This window comes from Colletotrichum phormii (assembly GCF_030913505.1).
Source record: "Colletotrichum phormii strain CBS 102054 chromosome Unknown BDP81scaffold_19, whole genome shotgun sequence".
Lineage (NCBI taxonomy): Eukaryota > Fungi > Ascomycota > Sordariomycetes > Glomerellales > Glomerellaceae > Colletotrichum > Colletotrichum phormii.
The window spans coordinates 585,439-602,138 of record NW_026851461.1 but is presented as its reverse complement, the minus strand read 5'-3'; the positions used below and the strand labels follow the sequence as shown (position 1 = coordinate 602,138).

Genomic DNA, 16,700 nt, shown 5'->3' with positions numbered 1-16,700 from the left:
GCATATGAAGAGTATCCCGCCGGGTGTGATCTGCAAACTACAAGCAGACACAGCCGAGCGCACCTGTGAATGACTGTAAGCTTGTGAGCTTCTGAACATGTGCTTGCCGTACCTTAGGTGAAGAGTGTACCGTCGTGGAAAGTGGCCAGATGCGATTGTTCCAGTAATTGCGATAGGCAACTTGCAAGTAAGTGGAAGTTTCAGGTTTGGAATACTTAAACATGAGAATAGCAAAGGACTGTACTGGATGCGGGCCACACCTTGATTGAAGTTTCGACAAGAGCTCACCAAATATCCAGCCTTGATGTCGTACAACAGCTTGTGAATCATATCGCGGTCTACCGGCCACAGCTACTCTACATGTAATGGCTATATCCGTAGTTTGGATACTGCCCGACATCCACATCATAGCCACTGTACGCGTACGACGTGGCCGGCCCATCACTGACACCAACAAAGCCACCACCCGCGGCGTCATCATTGCTGGGGTCGACTAGTTTGCCACCCTTCACGCGATTCGCAAGCTCTGTGAGCTCTTTGAGTAGGACACCTGCTGAAATGACTTTGAAACTATCCAGTTGCGATGCTCGATGTCCGCGCTCGGTGTCGGTACTCGGCAGCAATGCCACCATGAAGCAAGCGTACGACATCTCTAGCGCATCCTTGTTCGGTGCCAGGAGTCGTTCCAGGTCATCGTCAATCTGGCTGGTACCTCGTGGTGCGGGGTTGCTGTGTATATCACCAGGTTGGGAAGCCTGATCTGCAGCATTGCGGAACTTGCGCCGCATTTGTTGCACCATGAGGTCGGCTAGTCGATCGAACTCTTGCTTGAGCTTCATCGAGTTGTCCTTCTGACGTCGAGTCTGCGCGCCGGTCTTATTGAAGATTGAGCCGCAAAACACCTCGACTTCTGTTAACTGCTTCAAGTGACTGTCGGAATACGTCGTCATGGCACTGAATAGGTTATCTTCGTATCTGTAGTGAGAGTCAGCGGGGAAAGTCATGGAAGTTGCTACACCATATTATGTCACAGAGCAACTCACACGTCTCGCAAACTTTTCGCCTCCTTGAGCTTCGTTTCCCAACTCACTCGCCCATGAGTATAGTCCTTGATCTTTCGCTGTATCAGGCCGACAAATTGATCCCAAACCGAGGGGCCCGTCTTGGCAATGGCTCTCTTGATCTCTTCATCCCAAATCTGCTTTTCGTCGACATTGCGATAGAGCTCGCCGAGAATTTTGTCTGATTTGTAGTATCGGTACGTTGGTGCGAAGCCGTCGTCATCGTCGTCGACTGCCTCGTCTTTACCGAGGAAGTCGATCTGCGTTCGATCATACAGCTGAGCAGGCGGAGCGGGAGCAAGGCTGTGAGGTGGTGTCAGCAGTAGTAAGCTCAATCGAGTTGCAGTCTATACTTACAAGTCCGGGCGAAAGACGGGTGCCTTTGGGATTTCTTCCCGCGCGACTGGGATACCCGTCTTCGAAAAGTCCACAGCGGTCGAATGCAAACTGGCTAGTATGATACAGTCCGAGCTCAACGTGCCATCATGGTTTTTGTCCGCGAGAATGAGATGTCTGGTGGCAATCATACCGAGTACGTCAGACTTCATGAAGTCAACAAACCAGTTGGCCATATCTTCTCTCGTTACCGGTCGACCGAGTGGCTCCGGTGTTACTCTGGGGTAGTCGGCAGCTCCGCATACCACTCGTGGTGTAGCTTCTTGGTCCCAGATAATGTTATACAAATCGCCATCAAGATCACCGCCACTAAGCTGACTAGGCAAGTCGCGCTCTCCACACTGGCTAAACGCGATACAGTTGCGAAGATTCCGTAGGGGATGGCCTGCGGGCGGTATTCTCACCATGGCTTGCTGGATGTCGCCGGGGTGAAGAGCTGGCGACCGCGTCACGAGGATCAAGGTACCATCTTTGATAGATTCGGCAATAGCTGGTTTCCCCGGTCTTCGGTAAGTGTCTAAACACATGTAGACCTCGCCTTCTTTGAGGAATCTCGTCTCATCCATGATGCCAAAGAGTGTGGCGCCCTTGGGAACGGGTATTCTGGCTTTGTGCTTGAGCAATCGCAGTTCTCGTAAAACAACTGACTCGACTACTGCTCTCAAGAAACTGTCTTGCCGGTAATCTATGTCGTACTTGTCAAGGCTCTTGATGAAGGTCGACAAGAAGAAACTTGTGCCGATACCCTGTAGATGCAAGAACGTTCCCGTGTTGTAGGCATCAGCCGTGACGGCCCGAAGTCGATCAAGCTCCATCTTCTGCAATCGGAGGAACCATTCTCTGGACGTGCCCAAGTCCTCCAAGATCTTGATCAATTGACGATTGAGCACTAGTTTGAGAGGTCGTGATGCCACGTCACAGATTTCGAGATTCTCCCAGTCTTCGCTGGGAAACTTCTCCATGGACTCTTTCCGAATGCACACCGCTCGACCCTGAAGCCTTGTGTCCAGAGATAGCATTCCCTTGACACCTCCCCAGCGAATCTGCAGACAAGTGGAAATCAACGAGCCTCGTGGCAAGCGCGGCCAAATCAGCTCGAGAGCTTCGCGCGAGATTGTGCCTACGCCATCGCTGAAAACTCGTTCAGTTTCACCTTCCATTGATTTAACATCCGGTATGTAGTAGCGCTTGATATCAGCCTCGCTGATAGAAATGAAGGATGGCGTTTCCGAAAAGGCCTGTCCGATGCGAGCCGCGCACTTGGCCGGGATCTGTATCTTGTTGAAGTCACCTATCGATTTGATGATGTTTCCGTACAATTGCAGTTTGTTCCAATCGTCCACGAACGGAGCTGAGAACCAAGCCGAGTGGGACCGCAGTGAGGAGTGGGAGAAACCAAGGAATCCATAAATTCGACCGGCAACTTCCAGGCCCTTGCCGAGGATGCTCTTGTAGCGTTCAAAGATCTTATCGTAGGAAACCTTGCCGGTGAAAAATAGATCACTACCGTCCTCGTCGGCGAATGTGACTCTCATGAAGTAGTCCGTCTGGTTTGGGTACTTGCGGAGGATGCGATTGAGAGGCTCCAAGTCGGGACCATGCAAGGTAACTCTCGTGGGGGTCACTGTAGCCTTGAAAACCCAGGCATGGTGATCGGTTATCTCAGGCTCGAGCAGGACATCTCTGAATTCCATGTTAGTTTCCGATTGTAGGCGCTTCTCAATGGAAAGAAGATATTTGAGGATCTCGTTGGGGTCTAGTTCGCTCGGGTCGGTGTTATGACATGGGTAGGAGATTCCATCCTGGCCAGTGCCATGCAAAATCTTGAACGCCTGCTCGGAAACGGGCTTCGGTCTGCCCTCTAGTTTGGCGCTTCGGAAACTTTTCTCGAGAGACACCAACATTGTGTTAGCACTGCGTGGATGTAAAAAGTTGTTGAAAACCAGGGACTGCAGTTGGAATAAGATGCCAAACGGCAATGCCTTGGCGGTTCCGGCCTTGACTAGACCATCATAGAATTTGGCCCACTCAACGTGGTAGTCAACTCCGTTGAGGATGGGCATCTGGTTCAGAGTGACCCTTGAGTGCGCAATGGGGATGATCTCCTTCTTCTTGAGGCTAATCATTTTGTGATCGAAGTCGGGTCCAAAGATTCCCAGCTGATAGACGAGACAGGTTCCCGCACACTTCGTGTGCTCCTTGCTGTTGGATAGGCCGAGACTGCGAGTGGATGACTTTCCCTGAGGTCTCTTGGATTCATCGATCAAGCCTAGACGTTCCATTTGTTCTTCCAAATCGGACTTGGTTTGATAGAATCGTGGTGGTTCACTCAGGAGAAGGGTAAAAGTGGATGGAGCAGAGGTGTGTATCATCTCGACGATGGAGGAGTGAGAGATCTCGACTTTGGCGCCTTGTTCGAGCTTTAGAATGAGCATTCTCTTGCCAAACTTTGCGAGGCCTCTTTGAGAGAAGCGGCATTGTTCGTTGAATATCAAGGTCTTGTCACGCTGAACAGAGTTGTGACCGCAAGCCAGGTGGCTAACTTGGAATACGATGGGGTCGTCGGCAGAGGGAGCGTCTTGTTGTTTCCGCTGTCTGTACTCCTCCTCCAGGCGATGCGCAAGGCTCTTTATCATGAATGGATCGGGTGGTCTGTTGCTTGGGGCGACCCAGACGGGGGTGTTCATAAGAAAAAGGTTCGCTTTTGCTCGTTGGTTTGGAGGCTTTCCTCCCCTCGGTGTAGACTTGGATGTTGCCCCGTCGTCAGGGAGGCTCTGTTTTCCATGGCGCTTCAGAAATCTCTTTGCGTCTGCTGTGTTGAGAAAAGTCACCCAGCCCTTGTTATTTTTGCTCTTTGACGAGCACGCCCATTCAAGGATGCCGAGAGCATTCATGTGCGGCCTAAGCTCCTTCTCCAGAGTCCGATCCGTCAGGTGCCTAGGCACGTTGGTCAAGTAGACCTCCATGGCAAGGCCGCGATGATTAGTAGTACAGTATGTTCAACTTGAAGCTACGAGATGAGGCTTAGACCGAGGACGAGGCCGAAGTCCACGAGGGTCCGCGCAAGACGCCCAGTAGTGGGGCGGGGGTAGGTCAGGGGCTAGTAATGGAAACAATGTGAGTTTCTCGAATGATGACCTCAGAAGTAGAAGCCAGGTAGCATCAGGTGCCGGAGTTGTCGAGGGAAGATGGTGAAATGACGTTGGATGTGCCTGAGAGCAGCTTACATCTGGAACGGGTGTCAGTTATCCTAGGTGACACATCACACGTTGGAAAGCAACGGCGCACCCTTCTATTCATGTCTTCTGCCAGTCAAATCCGAGAAGTACGCCGAATGAGATGATTGGATACAGGCAGAACGGCACGGCAGAGCAAACAGACAGAGACTGCAGGCTTGCGTCGGCTCTGAGTCGACCTGGCGGACCCTGTTTGCAGTGGCTGCAGCGATTGTGGAAGAAGCGGTGAAGACTAAATAGAAAGAGGAGTGGGAGATGGCAACGCGAGAGAAGTAGTGCAGATTACTGAAGAATTGATGAGTGCGCTGTTCTTATATGTGCGCTCGCATGTAAGGAGAAGCTTGAGCTCCCCGGACACGTTTGATTGCGAGAAGCTTCAACCGTCGAGAGCTCTGTCTGCGCCGCGCTAACCGCTTTGAGCAATTATTGCCCTAGTCCCAAAAGAGAGCGGCCCTTCTTCGCTTAATCTGCTACGGGTCAGGGGGACCACGTCTCAGCCAACCAGAAGGAGAATTCCGGCGATCAGTGGCTGGCCTCCGGCATCTGCCGCTACCCCTCCAGCGTGAGGGTGGTGGCTTCCTTCAATCAAGCTGGCGACGGCGTGAGGGGCAGGAGCGAGCGGGAAGAAGGAACCTAGGGAAGCCACGGGTGGCCATGGCGATGGATGCACCTGCCGTCTGATTCTTCAAGCTGTTGACATTCCGAATTGAACGGGCAGGCAGACAGGCAGAGTTCAAGCGAATGAAAAAGTGAGGAGACTGAAAGCATAGGTACGGATAGGTACGGATAGGTAAGTGGCAAGGCCCTAACGCTTTCTACCGAATTCTAGCCGATTGCCAATTCCGTCCCAAACCTCGACGCCGTTTCCCATTCCATCTACTCATTTCGCACGTGTCGTTGAAGAATGAGATGCTTTGAAGAAAGACTACTAGTTCTTTGATTGAGAGATGCCGAGTCTTGTCTTGTCTGCACCAATTCGGATGCGACAAGTCATCATTAACAATCAGTCAAGGCCTTTCAACGAAACGGTCAATGACTACCACCGATATCGCACAATGCACAAGCTCCTGGAAGAATCATCAATCGCGTGCCAGCGATGCGAAAGGCTCAGGCAGAACGCTTTTCCGCCACAACGCGCCAGAATATTTATTTCAACAATGGCTGTTGCCGATATCCCTCCTCCCCACGATTACCGTCTCTTGAGTTGACAAGCCGCGAGTTCTCTCAATTGCATCTGCTTACCGAGATAAACCTATCCCTCGAAGAAACTACCCAAGGCCTCTCCCTCGAAAGCTTGTCTTGATTGACCAGCCGGCATTGACTTGAGTCGCCGTCGCGCAGCTTGCCGTGTCAAGATCCCGAACGCGCTGGACCCTGTCTCCAATATCGACCCCGCGTTCGTCATCAGCCCCGCCCCGAGCTTCCCACGGCACCCGCAGTCACCTTGACAGAATACCTACCTCCCCTGCCGACTTCCCCCGGCTGTTTGTGTTTGCTCCTTCGCAAAACATTTCAGACTTCTCAGTATATCTCAACCGAGGCTAATTGAGTCGAAAATCCGCCATGGCTCCCCCAGGAATGCTCTACGTTACTATGCAGCCGAAGCCTGAACTGGCTATCGAGCAATTCCACGAGTGGTACAACAACGAGCACGGCCCAACCCGCCTGCGTCTCCCCCAAATCTTCACCAACGGCCTGCGCTACCGCGCCAACGACGGCAAGGAGCCGACGTACCTGGCCTCCTACGATGTGACGGACATGTCCCACCTAGAAACACCCACGTACACCACACTACGCGCAAACAGATCTGCCCGTGAGGCCGAAACCATTGGCCAGGTGGCCGTCACCAGATACTTCTTCGACTTGGTCATTGAGCAAAAGGCCCCTCTATTCATCCCCATTGAGCAGCTTTCTGACGAGGAAGCCGAGGGCATCGAGCTCGTCGCCATTGAGACCACTCTTAAGGACGAGTCCGACGAGGCCGAGTTCAAGAAGTGGTACGACGAGGAACACATCCCAATGCTGTCCAAGGTTCCGGGCTGGCTGAGGACCCGTCTCCTCAAGATATCCTCCATTGGCGACGGCGTCGGCAGCAAGACTACCTTCTTCGTACTCCACGACTACGCCCGTACAAATGGCTTGGGTGGTCCTGAACACAAGGCCTCCACGGCCACGCCTTGGGCGGCAGAGATGGTGAAGAAGGTCGCGGGCATGAACCGCCGCACTTACTCTCTCTTTTACGTCTTTGGTCCCGCATCTCGCGACCTGGAGAATCTGGCGAAGCTGCCGGCCTCGGCCTCCACTTTCACGGCTCCGGATGGCAAGACTACGACTGTCCCCGGAAAGGACGAGGCGATCGACTCCTACATCACGGCCGAGGACCAACTTTCGATCCCTTACAAGCTGGAAGGCAACACCTCGCCAAAGGCACCTACCGTAGCATTCTGCAATTCTTTGTTGACGTCTCTGCACATGTGGGACCCAGTCGTCAAGATCTTGAAGGAACAGCGCCCCGACTTGCGCATTCTGCGGTACGACACACGAGGTCGACACGCGATCCCGGCCCCGCCTGTGCCGGCAACGCTGGACTTGCTTGCCTCTGACCTGCGCACCGTTCTTGACGCACTTCGCATCCCCAAGCTGCACGCCCTTATCGGAGTGTCGATGGGAGGCGCAACAACAACCAACTTTGCGCTCAAGTATCCCAACAGGCTGAAGAAGTTCATTGCCTGCGATTTCAACTCGACCTCAAGTGCCGCCAACACCCAGGCCTGGAAAGATCGCATCGCGGTTGCGGAGGAGAACAGCGGAGCCGGAATCGCAAAGCTGGCCGAGCAAACGGTAGGTCGTTGGTTCCATCCAGCCACGATGGAGAAGGAGAGCGTCGTGAAAGGCATGACGGAAATGGTGGCAACCAACAACGTAGAAGGCTTCAGATACAGCTGCCAAGCGTTGTGGGATTATGATTTGAGGCCAGCGCTTGGATCCTGCCAAGCTCCCGGCTTGCTGGTTGTGGGTGATGGTGACGGCAAAGGTGCGCTGGTGAAGGCAATGGAGGGCTTCAAGGGTTCATTGGGCGACCACGGCGCCGAGTTGAAGATTGTGCCAAACGCCGGCCATCTTCCCATGTGGGAGAGCCCTGCCGCGTTCTGGGAAGCCATCCAGGCGTTTTTGTAAAACAGTTTCCTTAAAGAGAGTTTTCTCATCGAACGCAACAAAAAGCTTGGCCAAGAATGATTCAATCGAGAGTTTCGCCGCAAACAACTTTGCTGACATGCTCGGCCGGGGTTAAGAATGGACGAGAGGGGCCATTAACGCGATCGATCTGCCGTGAGACACCGGCTGCCCATACCGAACAGAGATGTCCCCTGCAACTCTGCCTAGGCAACTTGCAGCCTGCGGGTGCTAGTGTTCACCGCTGCTGTCGTCATATCGAGCAGAAGTTCTGATATGCAGCGATCCTTGAGAGTGCTGTCAGGGGAGGGGGCTTGACGACCATCAAAGTCTATCTCAAACAAACACTAACCCAATCAAGGTTGAGGCTGGGATCACGATTCGTGGCGCTGCGACCGTTTGGCGACCAGCCCTGTCGGATGCACAGGAATCACGCGCCGCAACGCCGTCTCGGGCGCGACGCTGTGAAGTGCAGCTCACGAATCACGCCAACATAGGGGGAAGAGGGCAGGACTCGACGGTCGCATGCGAGTACAGCGGTTGCGGAATGCGTCAGAGAATTTTGAAAGGATCTAAGTTGAGTGAGACACTGAGAGGGTCTCTTGAGGCTACGACCGCTAGAATCCCGAATGCTCCAGCAGGCTTGGGTCAGCGAGTCGCTTGACGGTTGACAAGTTGACAAACCTGCTGACAGTCGCTAACAGGTATGCGGGCGCCGTTTCATCGAAAGTGCCCACGGACAGACGGGATGGAAAGAATCAGACTAATAATTAACTTCCAAGTAGTTACCTTGACTTAGAATATTTACTAAAATTCTAAAACTTATACTTAATTAGTACCCTAAAACTAGTACTCTATAATATAAGAAATAAATATTAATATTTTAATAAATATAAGGGCTACAGATGTTTCATACTTGGAATATTTACTAAAGGGAATTGATATACCGGCGTCGCAAATTGATACACCGGCGTCGACCTTACACCGGCGTCGCTGTTCGACCTTTTGATTGGCTCAAAAAAATATTGTTAGTGCAATCAAATTCTGCCAGATACCCACAAAGTATCTTAACCGTTTTTGTTCCTTTGCTCACTTTCCTCTAAGGTTACATCATCAAGCCTCTAAGTCTGACTTATGCTATTTGCTTACAATGGCTTCTCTAACTGGAGTTAGAGATGTTCCACAAGGCCAATCTCAAAGCAATCCCCCTACTAATAAACCTCCCCCTATACGAGAGCGACCATTGTTTGAGTACGGCCTCCCACCATCATCTGGCCAACCACCATCATCTCCCTCCTCAGAAAGCAGCCGCCCTAGCGTTAGCCAATTCTATGGAGTTGGTGATCCTTAAGGGCAGCGCGACCTTATTACCGAGCTCCTAGCCGACATACTACAAGACACGCGACCTCTTGTATACGATTACCCTAGTATGGAGCCTACGCTATATCTTACTCGTCATTTCCCTAAAGGAACAATAAAAACCCAGCGGATTACTCTCCCACGACTTTCTCCAGAGCATAGCCCCTCTCCTCCCAACGAACAGTCCCAGCAACCTTCCTATCCTACAACAGAGTAGTTCAATAGTGCTCTTCAGCTTGTTCTACAGGTTGTTGGGACTAATCAACAGCTAACAACGGCACTCCTCCGACAACAAGAGTATGTCCGTCAATGGCAAGAAACATGGGGTCCCCAAGTCAACCCACCACCCTATTCACCCCCACGGCAATCCTCCCCTCAAAGCGAAGCGTCTTTCCGAACTGCAGCCTCCTACCACACTCTAAGCAACCGATCCTCCTCTCCTCCTATAACCGATCCTCCTCTCCTCCTATAACCGATCCTCCTCTCCTCCTATAACCGATCCTCCTCTCCTCCTATAACCGAAATCCCAAACCCACCGATTCCTGGCGATCCAGAGCAAACCTATGATGCCCTCTTCGACCGAGTTAATACCTTTGCAAGAGCTAACGTGAATGATAAGCGAGTGAGACAGACAAGTGAGTGAGACACAAAACTGCGCCGATGAGATAAACTGGCTTCCATATCAACATCAACAGCATCAATTCAATTCAAACTACTCATAATCCTCATCTTCAGACATCTCTTCAATAAACTGGCACGTTCGTGAATTGTGTCCCGGGTGACCACAAACGCCACACCGTCGCTGACCTGTCTCGGCCCTCAGTTTGCGACCACTAGTACGACGCACTTCCTCCTGAACCTGCGCAGTCACATCTTTCTGTGACTGTATATCTGCTGCGTCAGCTACAGTAAGACTTCCTCCATGTTGTAGGCGTGTTTTCTTAGTTCTCCGTCGTCGACTGAGTTGGTTATTCTCGTCTCTAAGAATCTGTACCTCAGATCTAAGTAAGGCTACTTGGTGCATGATGCCTCTTGTACCTTTAGAAAGTCGTTCAACAGCCTCGCAAATAGAGGTTGGGGAGCTGCTTTGGTGACGAGTGATCCGACTCTTAATAAAGTTGGATTGAGAGCTTGCCTCTACTGGGTTGTTTGGTGTCCTTGAAACCCAAGGCGGAGGTGTCTGTGGTAGTGATGCTGGAGGCGTTGGAGTGTGTAGCCGGATATCCAGCTTTGATAGGACGCTTTCTGCACTCAGAGGAACAAGCCCAGCTCCTCTAAAACCCCCTTGGATGTTTTTTTCAGTCATCGCTTTACTAAATGCGCTGCGATATGCAGGAAAGAAGTCCTCCTTTGAGATGTGGGTTACGCCCCGCCGCATCTTATCCTCAATTTGTTGCCCATACGCCGTCTTTAGCGGACCAAAGCACCCAACGTCAAGGGGCTGGAGTAGATGAGACGAATGAGGCGGCATACAAAGTGTAACGATCTTGTTTGCCTTGCAATATAGCTCAAAGTCTGTTGAGTGGTGACTTTCGTGCCCGTCGACGACGAGGAGGCGATATTGGCCTCTCAAACGTGGTTTCGTATGACGATCATAGTGCTGGATCCAATCTAGGCCTCTTTCATTTGTTGTCCATCCGTTTTCTGACGTCGCAATGACCCAGTCGTCCGGGAAACCTGACTCTGTATACCAGGTTGAGAGGTGATATTGGCCTGCAACGATGATGTACGGCGGGACGTTATAGCCTTGCGAGTTGATGGCTTGAATCACTGTAACCCATTCTCGATTACCAGGCTGCGCCATTTTTGTGTTTGAACGCCTTTCAGTACTTGTGACAACCATGCCAGATGCAATCTGGCCCATCATAAAGCCAGTCTCATCAAAGTTGTAGATATCAAACTCATCGATACCATACTTCGCGATTGTGTTCTTCACAAGAGCGAACCAGCCGCGAATAGCCTCTGCATCCTCGCATTGGGCCCTCTTGTAGTCGTACCTCCGAAAAAACCGCGTCCGCAATTGTGGTTGTCGTTTGACGAAGTTTAAGGCCCAGCGCTTCCCAACCGGAGGCGCGTCGCGATCAGCAAGCAGTCGATCAGCCATTTCTTCCACACCACGGATCCGGGGAGGGAATGATCGGGCATCTAGATCGAGAATGTGATCAACTAACGTCTGCTCTTCTAGCAAAGTAAGATTCCTCGAGTTCGGTATCCTGTCGCTTCGAGATGTAGAGCCCTTCAATCGTCGACTCAATGTTGCATGGCTGACCGAGTAGATCGTAGCTGCAGCCCGTGCACTAAGCTCTGGATTGATTCTGATAGCTTGAAGGGCCAGCTGTATGCCTGACTCATTACTTCTGGATGCCATGATGTGTTGTGGAAGAAACGTCTCCATTTGTGTTGAAGCATCATCGGCGCAGTTTTGTGTCTCACTCGCTTGTCTGTCTCACTCGCTTATCATTCACGTTAACCGATCTTTATAAACTTTTAATATAAATTTTCTTATTACTATTAAAATAGCGATTTTAACGATCATTTAATAAAGGGAGAGAATAAAATAAAATAAAAAAGACTAAAAAAAAGGGCTAAGGTTAAATAGTACGGAAACCTAGAGGTAGGGTTACGTCTATATATACTGTAATAATCTTGTAGTAATGCAAAATGATAGTATTAAACAGTGGACTGATGATTGACTGATCAGTCAACGAACCCGTAGAACGAGATGGAATCGCCAATGACCCTAGAGTCTCGGCGCATTAAAGAAGAAACGGTCTGGCGGCAGTTGTCTTGGCGAGTTCATCTCGACTACGCGGATCGACGCATGGAAATGCCCGAAACGAGATTCACTCACACTGCGACGGGCCAGCATGGCTCAGCAGCGCGCCACGCTGGATCCATATTCCATAGTGAAAGGGGGCAGACGGCGGGAAGTAGAACCTAACAAGGCAAGGCAAAGAAAATTCAATGGGAAGAGAAAAAAACGTGGGCGCGCCAGAACTGTGGATCAATACTCAGGGGAATATGGCGCCAGGAACCACACCTTAATTATTCAGACCATGCGGAGAAGTGCGAGACCGAGGCACTTGCACAACTCACCTCTTGGAGTTTTGCTGATAGAGAGAGTCGCAGAGAGTGAGAGTGAGAGAGACCGCAGTCTAGGGATAGGGGAGAGACTAACGAGAGAGGTCTGCATCACCGGCGAACATCCGCACTCGGACTATGTCTTATGGTTGTCTTTGAGACTCACTAGACAAGAATGGGGCTACGGGGATATGCATATTTTCTTTGGCGAAGATGGGGCGTATCCGAAAAGTCGTCACCATCAGCCCCTGAGCTTAGGACTCATCATCTTCGGCTCCGAACCACTTGGACTGTGGACATTCACAAACCACGATATCTTCGAGAAGCTCAGCAAGACAAGCAGCTGCCAGCAACACAAGGCAAGACAAGGCACGCACTGGCCTTGGGTGGAGAGTGTGGTGGCATTTAGGTAACGCGCATCCGATCCTCCTATGATTTACCTTCCCATATTAAGGGCGGCAGGAGGGTCTGTTTCAAGCCCGGCGCTACGTCTGAAATTCCGGTGCGCCCGTGCTGCGCCGTATCTGTACAGTTCCCGTCGGCCACCCTCTCAACGCGGCAACTTGGCCCATGACTAAGGTCGATAGAGTCTTCTCACTCGGACAAGTCTGGCAAGTTCTGGCAACCCGCTTGCGTGCTTTCACTACCTTTCAGGCTTCCAGGTATCGTGGCCAGGGGGGGGGGGGGATCACTGACTTGCCATGCTTGTCGGTGGGCTGCTCCATGCCTATTACGGGATCCCCTGCTTCTCCCACGCAGCTGTTTCTTGGCGAAAGAGTCGTGCTCGCCAGGGCTTCGGTGGTGATGAGTAAACTATTGGGACTGGGCATTGGGTCTGTACGGAGTACTCAATACTATGGCCCAAGCAGCATATCCAGGTGACTCCATCGTGACCGTCACCTTTCTTGCGCCGCACTACCCCAGCCATGATCCCAGCTTGAGCCCCTGGGCCAGATCGTGGTCCTCAAGGCTTTGAGTGTTGATTCTTCTAGAGGACGGCAGAGCGCCCAGACAATCAACGGCAGACGTTACGAAACTGAGCGCCTACGCCGCTTAGTGGAACGGTCCATCTCATCTTTCCTAGACCGGTATCCCTTCCAAATCGGAGCACATCCGGCTGCTGTGACGCTGTGTTGGTCTCCCCCCCGGCCTCGACGGGTGCCACCCCCCCCCCCCCCCCCCAAAATTCCACCACTCTGGTTTGCATATTCTCCCAGTCTTTCCACCTCACCAGGGTTGAGGGGCGGCTCAGCTATCAGGCGCTTGCGAGGACTATCTTGGCAGCTAACTGACCAGGTTGGGAACTGGAAAGAGTCTAAGAGACGAAAGGGGGTTGCTTGCTTGGCATCCTTCACAAGAGTCTTCCGGTGGGATAAATAACACGACGATGTCCTCGCTTTTTTGAGTTCGTTTCTCTGTTAGTTATTCATCCAACATTGCAAGTTGCACACATTCTTTGGTTCTTTCACCACTTCATTCTTTTTCCAACTGTCAACCGTCAGTTCTTCACTGTGTGAAACTGGGACATCCTTTTGCAACAACTCTTACATCCAACGAATTCAAGCTCATTCATTCTCTTCCCAAACCAACCTCCCTTCTTTTTTCAAGAACAACTCAACTCCGGCCTTTTCAAGAATGTCTTCCGTCAAGTCCACCATCGCCCTCGTTGGCGCCTTCGCCGCTAGCGCTCTTGCCCACGGCACCGTCACTGGCTTCAAGTTCGACGGCGCCTACGAGGCCGGCTACAAGCTCGACTACTACTACCTCAAGCAGAACGGCGGCACTCCCCCCTCCATCTCTGCCTGGTCCGCCGAGAACCTCGACAACGGCTTCGTTGACGGCACCGGCTACGCCACCGCCGACATCAACTGCCACAAGAACGGTGCCCCCGGCTCCGTCGCCTCCACCGTCGCTGCCGGCGGCACCGTCGACTTCGAGTGGTCCGCCTGGCCCGAGTCTCACTTCGGTCCCGTCCTCACCTACGCCGCAAAGGTCGACGGTGACGACTGGGCTTCCGTCGACAAGACCACCCTCAAGTGGGTCAAGATTGACGAGTCCGGCATCGATATCGCCACCCAGGAGTGGGCTGCCACCAAGCTCATTGCCAACAACAACACCTGGTCCACCACCATCCCCTCCGACCTCGCCGCCGGCAACTACGTTCTCCGCCACGAGATCATTGCCATGCACGGCGCTGGCTCCCTGAACGGTGCCCAGAACTACCCCCAGTGCGTCAACGTAAAGATCACTGGCTCCGGCACCGCTAACCCCGAGGGAACCCTTGGCACTGAACTGTACAAGAACACCGACGCCGGTATCCAGTTCAACTCCTACGCCACCATCTCCAGCTACACCATCCCCGGCCCTGCCCTGTACGGCTCCGGCTCCGGCTCTGGCTCCGGCTCCAACAGCAGCACCCCCGCCACCCCCTCTGCTCCCTCCACCACCGCTCCCTCTGCCACCCCCGCCGTCTCCGGCGCTGCTGACGAGGCCTGCGCCAAGAAGGCTCGCCGCCACGCTCGCTCTTTCCGCCTTCGCCACTAAGCATTGGTAGAGAGCAGTGTGTGCAGATGAAGAACAGGAGGAAAGAAAATACAAGGCTTTCTTCCACTTGGAAGAAGGTCTTTTGAATGAGCACATTGATTCGTTTCTCAAACCATGTAAATAGATTTATACCCGGTGTATATGTCGCTGCAAGCACAACACCTTTTTCAGTCGACTACCAACACGGGCGTCTAGCGCACCTTTTTTGCAGCTGGGCGTCTTTCAAGCTTTGCAATGTATATCTGTTCAAACAATCTTCTCTATGCCTGCCTTCTGTGAAGTGACTGCAAATTGTTATGAAAAGTCTTGGTCTTGGCTTACCGCGTTACCAACCCTTGCCTAGTCTTTGTGAGTGGCATCTAATACACGGGGCCGTAGCTTGTTGACGACAGCGTAGGAGGCAGCGGGCTCAGTCGTAGCCCGCGGTCGATGTTTGACGCTCGAAGACGCAGGACTTGCCTGCCGCTAACCCGTACTCTGTTTCCTTTGGCTAGACTAGGCTCAGTGCCTTGGACCGTGGACGAGAATCCATCCGTGCCCGCCGCTCGTGAGAGAGATTCCATCAAATGACAAAGGAGTTGGATCGCAGACCGCTGTGCCACAGGCAGTGTGGATGACCGTCACAAATATATGAAAATATGGGGGTCCAGTGGAGTAAAGATTGAAAAAGGGGGAGGGTACGAAAATGTGAACACGATCCGCTTTTGACTGGTGTGAGCCGTGACTGGTACTCGAAGGCTTACCCCTACAAGCCCGTCAACTAATAACGAAAGTCGTAGGCCATCGGCCATGGCACGGGAAGAGTGCCAAGACATGTTCGAGGGGTGGCTGCTCCAAGTATATATACCGATTCTGCGTGGGTTCCGCGGAGGTGTGGTGGAGTAGAGGAGGGCGCCGACGTGAGCAGATTTGAGGTCGAATGAGTGCGCAAACGGGAGCAATCTACCGCGCGGATGTACTATGCCGATTGAGCCCCCAGTGTTGACGTGGACAGAAGGAGGCATGCCGGTGGGAGTCTCTGCCGAAGAACCGGCTCTCTGCAACGTTGAGCTGGATGAATTGGCAGAAGATAGTCGGAGGACGATGCCGACTGAACGGGATCGATGCGCCGTTGTGGGCCTAGGAGGTGGGGGGGAAGCAGTTTTGCATCAATGAGATACTTGACGTCGTTTTAGCAGTGAGCGACAAAAAGCCGGTCTGGCGAGATACTCGGAGTCCCGTAATGATGGACGAGTTGGCATCATACCTCTTGAGGGACGGCCTAACAAGTGCTTGCCGTTTCTTACTTCGAAGACACGGGCTGGATTCCACTCCCTTTCTTGGCTTGGAATCCGCCAAAGTCGATCGCATGCGTTCGATGTCATTCTTGAGCCGAATAGACAGTGATGTGGAAGCTTGGTCCCTGGATCTGAGCTCATGGAAAGGACGAGATTGAGTAGGAAGATGATACTAGAAGATGCGACGGCTATCGGCGATGATAGTATCGATTGGGGAACACCCAGAAGCCAGTCAGCTCTTGTCCAGCAGACCTTGAAAATAGGCATCTCTTGGCAGAAAGGCGCCAAATTTGATTCCTTCCATCAGCTAGATTGAGTCCCAGGCAATTAACTCTAGCCTTTTTTGTATCTGGACGAAGATTTCCCAAAGACCGCGATGGTTTGTACATAGCAGCTGACGATAAAAAGAGCCACTGGCTGAATGAGAACGTAGTGACGGGGACGGTAGTATGAGAACCAAGCGCCGAAGATGCTCTGCCCCGGGCGAGCAGCGATGGATCCAAAGTCCCAGATTTGGAGCATGAGCTGTCCCATGATAGCGCTTGTCGGACAGGCAAACTCCTAGCCGCCAG

General features: G+C 52.3%; 3 protein-coding genes across 3 annotated transcripts; 2 read left to right on the top strand and 1 right to left on the bottom strand.

Annotated features, from left to right (window-relative positions):
* Positions 1-356: 356 nt before the first annotated feature.
* BDP81DRAFT_327211 (RNA-dependent RNA polymerase) lies at positions 357-4,423 on the bottom strand (the record flags this gene model as incomplete). The annotated part of the gene is made up of 3 exons (XM_060585124.1): positions 357-975; positions 1,044-1,364; positions 1,419-4,423. The coding sequence occupies 3 exons, from the start codon at positions 4,421-4,423 to the stop codon at positions 357-359; spliced, it is 3,945 nt and encodes a 1,314-aa protein (XP_060441733.1).
* A 1,656-nt stretch (positions 4,424-6,079) lies between these two features.
* On the top strand, positions 6,080-7,901 carry BDP81DRAFT_76720 (Alpha/Beta hydrolase protein). The gene has a single exon (XM_060596257.1). It carries the CDS (start codon positions 6,257-6,259, stop codon positions 7,868-7,870), a length of 1,614 nt encoding a protein of 537 aa, XP_060441732.1. The 5' UTR covers positions 6,080-6,256; the 3' UTR covers positions 7,871-7,901.
* A 6,065-nt stretch (positions 7,902-13,966) lies between these two features.
* BDP81DRAFT_273496 (glycoside hydrolase) lies at positions 13,967-14,683 on the top strand (the record flags this gene model as incomplete). Its single annotated transcript, XM_060582949.1, has 1 exon — positions 13,967-14,683. A coding segment is annotated over one exon (717 nt), but the record flags the coding sequence as incomplete, so codon positions are not given.
* Positions 14,684-16,700: the final 2,017 nt, after the last annotated feature.